At 37.0% G+C, this 5,096-nt stretch overlaps 1 protein-coding gene across 1 annotated transcript in view; it reads right to left on the reverse strand.

Annotated features, from left to right (window-relative positions):
- Nucleotides 1–5,096, reverse strand: part of LOC107581616 (FH1/FH2 domain-containing protein 3-like) — a 191,749-nt gene that overhangs the window by 42,138 nt on the left and 144,515 nt on the right. The window contains exons 6-7 of the mRNA XM_016267244.1: nt 3,149–3,243; nt 1,294–1,405 (exon numbers count right to left, since the gene is read on the reverse strand). Coding sequence (XP_016122730.1) covers nt 1,294–1,405; nt 3,149–3,243 — 207 coding nt within the window. The remainder of the gene's footprint in view (nt 1–1,293; nt 1,406–3,148; nt 3,244–5,096) is intronic.

Genomic DNA, 5,096 nt, shown 5'->3' on the forward strand with positions numbered 1-5,096 from the left:
CCCCAACACGTTCGCTAGATTCTATAGCCTTCGTGTGGAGCCGGTATCATCCTGTGTTCTCACCTCAAACTGGTAGAGGTGGCACTGAGAGGCCGGTTAGTGTCAGCTTGCTAAAACTGCTCCAGAGTGTCCGTACTGTAGGCCCTGTCGAGCTCCTCCATCCCCTCGGCAGCCAGACGTGGCGGAATGTCCGGCGCCAGGCCCTCACTCAATGAATCTGTGAGAACCGGAAGAGGGCTGGGTTCCATATGTAGAGGCCACGGTATAGCCTCAGAGTCTGTGTTTCTCCAGCAGACTTCTGCCATTTCCATGAGGGTTACAATTACCTCTAATCTTCCATATGCACCTAAACGGATGTCATATGTGTAAGTGCTTCCGAAACCTCCTTCGGGAAGGATGGGGCTTCCGCAACATTCCTGTTCCAAGTGGAACGGGTACGTTTTCCCAGTGTTATCCAATCTCACTGAGGGGGTAGTGCTATGACAACAGTGACTGGTCTTCTTGTTGCGAGCCCCGGCCTACACCACAAAGGGGCACAGGCGGCTCGCACAGGCCACTGGAAGGGGCAGCATCCATGGCGCTTTGGTAGAGATCCCAATTTGTCGGTCACCGACGTGACGTCTCCATTCCCTCCTTCAGGGAACGAGGGTTACATACGGCTAATGGCATAATGGTATTTGACGTAAATCGGTTAACATATGGCTGGTTCAGAGACAAATGAGAAGATTTAGTTTGAGGAGAAAATGTCTGTTATGTAGATTAATAGCAGGAGACGTTCTGCTTCATCTGCCAGCCTGTCTGTCTCTCACTGGGAGACCAGAGACAGCATTCTCTCTTCTTATGTAACAGTATTAAACTTTTTCATTCTAGCTGTCCTATCTTAGTAACTCTGGTCCTATCAACACTTTTTTCCCCATGAGCTCAGACCATTAATCTTGATTTAATCTGCTGGCGATCATATTTTGTTCACTGCCAATACAGGGGCCGGTAATATGAGCAATTACCTTAAAATATCTGAGAAAAAGTAAATAACAGTTTGTTAAATGTCATCTTCACTATAGTTGCTTTCTCTCTTCTAGGTAACCAAACCTCACCAGAGGAGAGAGTTTGTCTCTATCATCTCAGTCCCGAGTCCCATGTTACACACTGTAACATCCAGAGCTCAGCTTGGACTCAAATACAGAGACATAGAATTGAACATTGATTTCCAGAGACATTGCGACAACTTTCCAAGAGTATTTCACCTTTCATAAGTGTGTGTGTGTATTGTTTTTTGTAAGGTGTATACATTACCTTGCTTGGTGTCCACGGTGTTGACAGCCTGGATGAGTAGAGGTGCATTGGACTCAGTGTATTCCACAAAAACCAGCAGCAGCTTCAGAGCAGTTTTAACAACCAACCGGAACTGCACACATAAAGAAACACTATTTATCTCTATACAACAATGTAAACAACACTAACCTTAACATTTGTCTTTACACCCAATTATATGACATTTTGCAGCTCACACATGATCTTACACTGTCTAGACGAAATTAACTGTATATTTAAAGGGTGTAAAAGCCCAGAGAATATCTTGACACATTTTCCTGAATGGGGTACTATGGAGGATATTGATAACAGCTTCTGACACATGACTGCACACTGACAGGAGGAGGAGCTACTTTAAATGTCCTGCAAGTAGCCTGTTGAAACCCTTTTTTCCTGTCTGTTCTCTTGGTTTTTAGTCCTCTATCTTAATTTTTACTTACTTACAATGTTTCTATTTCATACTGTATTTTGTGCAACTTTATGCCCATTATGTGAACCTATTTCCTATAAACATCAATTAAACAGTGGTGTCACTGCAAAAAACACATTTAGTCATGTTAATTTTTCTTACCCCACTGGCAATTTTTGTTTTGTTTTGTTTTGTTGTTGGATGTTTGTGTGTGTGTTTTAAGCACAATTCTAACACAAAATTGAGGTTTGTGATCAAAATATAAACAATTTGCTAATGAGTTAAAAAATAAACTAAATTTATTACATATTTTCTAAAAACAGGATTTATTACCGTATACAGATTTTCTTCTCAAAGAAAATTTCTCATCAGGATATTTTTTTAGAGGAAAACAAAAATTACAGATTTAAAAATTATTAAAAAAAGGATTTTTGCTTTTGCAAAATTTTATATACTTTCTTAAATGAATCAGACATGGAGATATTGAGCCATTGTGTTTCCCTGATAAGGAGAAGAGCCACAGGAAAAACAAATTGAAAAGAAAAGAAGAGCAAAACATACAGGTTCAGGAATGTGAATGTGTATATGGAGTGGAGTGGAGAAACAGGAGTAGAAACAGATCTGTGTTTAATAAAATAAGACCTGCTTTTTCAAACCATACTGTGTATTTAATATGTATCATATAACAGAAAGAGAGAGAAGAGGAAATGCATTTAAACACTGCTGCATCCAGCACAGAACTCCATAAAAATATCTATTGATGTGGTGATCACAAACATCCATTCTCATCCAACCTCTAGCACACACATCCATGTGTCATCATCACATGTGCTCATATTGCCACTAGATAGCCGGACAGGATTGAGAAAGGAAATCAGTCCAGAACACTGGATTGTGCCGTGCGAAACCGTGCCACACTCTGTGTGCTGGCACACCTGGAAGCTGCCCTGCTGAGTTAAAGCATGCTTTACAAACATTGGCTTAAAAGAACATAAATACAGGGAAAAAACAGGAAAGTCAGTCATGAACACTGCGTGCAAAACTACGCCACCCTATGAGTATTGTTCAAGTTGGCACACCTGGAAGCTGCCCTAACTTAAAACATTTGCAAACATTGGCTAAAAAGAACATAAATACCAGAAAAAACACCATTCAGGCCTTACTGAATTCATTACCTCTAAACAAAATAATAGATCTGGATATTCAAAGCAAAAGTTTCTCCTCTACTTTTACTTCAAGACTATTTTGTCTAAATTAAGAGTGAAACACTAAAAACTAAAATCAACTTAACAGTGTAATTAAATTATTAGTTTATTTAAAGATTAATTATTTTTTATTAGTTAAATGATTAGTTAATTTAAACATTAACTTTAAGTGAGCACAATTACATATTTAATATCAACTGATATATATATATATGTCTTTTACCTTTGATCCAACTAGTGTGTAAAGCCACTGTACAGTTTCATTGTGTCCGATAAGCCCATTCATTCCATCCACATACAGCATGATTTGTCCAAGAGCTGAAAGAAAGAAAGAGAGATAAACATATAAATAATTTTAAGTCGCTGCAGTTATAGGGTGATTGGATTACTAGGATGTTCTGGGTAATGCTGATTAGTTCAAGTCTGACAAGTCCAATACCAACACTCTTCAATATTCTAGTCTTTTGTTCTAGCTTGGATTCTAGTGTCCAATCCTTCATAAAAAATACAGATGAACTGAAAATAATTTCAAATTATTATTCAATAAAATAATGTAATATTATTTTAATAAAATAATAAAAATAACCTTTATATTTTATTGAAATTATTGCTATGACTGCTCTGAAGGGATTGTTTTCCAATTTTTATTCATTTGTAGCAAGTGTTTTAGAGATAAAGTTAAATATATTCACATGTATGGATTTGGCAGATGTCTTTATCCACATTGCATTCAAGATATACATTTGATCAGCTCATGCATTCCTTGGGAATTGAACCCATGACCTTGGCGTTGCTAGTGCCATGTTATGTTTGAGCCACAGGAACACAATAAACAGTTCACTGCTTTGAAGTTAATCCATTACATCTTCTGGAACTCAATTAAAACTCCATTTCATTACAAAAGGATAAATTGATGTGTGCTAGCGTGGGATCTGAACCTGAATAAATTTGAACAGGAGTATGAATTCAAGATTTTAGTATATAATATTCATTGAGCAAAATTGTGTGCTTTGAAAATGATCGATTTTCATTTGACACACAACAAAGAAGCAACATTGTCTTGTTCCACAGATGTGCATGAAGCATGTGTGTGTCTTTGCATGTGATACACATGTGGTCAGTGTTTCCATTGTCTTCATAAAACATCATTGGCTCTCCTTAACAACTCAGGGGAGGTCTTCTGGTGAGGGAAGTGTCGTGACAGAGCCTGAGTTATAAAGAAAATACTTCACACACCAATGCACCCTCACATATGTGTCCAAAGTTTAAAGCAACCAGAATACAAACAGACACAGTCTTCTATATGTGAAGAGTAGGATTTCACTCTGATCAAAGTGAATAGTGTCAATGAGATCCATCTGGAGCTGTCTGAATCACATCTCTGCTGCAAAGAGTTATTGTATCATACACACACACACATTAACTCACATGCTCCCTGGAAGATATAAGCTGTAACAGGTGAACCATTCTCAAATAAACAACTGAACTGTTACACTTTGAATCTTCACACAAACACAGAAATATACAAACACACCAACACAAAACCACATTTATAGGTTAATGCAATCAAGTTGCATTAAATTACAACCTAAGTGTCCTGGAACTAAATAATGATGGTGGAAACAAACATTGCCGACCAATCCTACCATAGCAAATGCTGTTCATTATTTTCCCAGACAAACTTTAGTGTTTATATAGTTTTCAATGAAATTGTAATACATTTACATTTTGCAGTTTAATACATAATACACAATGCAATATTGGAATTATATAAATATTGGAAATATATAAAAATATATAATATATACAGGTGCATCTCAATAAATTAGAATGTTGTGGAAAAGTTCATTTATTTCAGTAATTCAACTCAAATTGTGAAACTCGTGTATTAAATAAATTCAATGCACACAGACTGAAGTAGTTTAAGTCTTTGGTTCTGTTAATTGAACTTTTCCACGACATTCTAATTTATTGAGATGCACCTGCATATCAAAGTTGATGCTTTGGATTAAACTGTGTGTTAACCCTCATTCCTGAAAGTAGACATTTGCAATTAATGCTACTAAATTAACATAATTAAATTTAAGTATTAACGATCACAACTGGTCATTGAAATGTGGAAAGTAACGTCTAGGTTACTTGTGTAACCCTCGTTCCCTGAAGGAGGGAAC

Source organism: Sinocyclocheilus grahami, unplaced genomic scaffold (genome assembly GCF_001515645.1).
Source record: "Sinocyclocheilus grahami isolate Dianchi unplaced genomic scaffold, SAMN03320097.WGS_v1.1 scaffold36.1, whole genome shotgun sequence".
Taxonomy (NCBI): domain Eukaryota; kingdom Metazoa; phylum Chordata; class Actinopteri; order Cypriniformes; family Cyprinidae; genus Sinocyclocheilus; species Sinocyclocheilus grahami.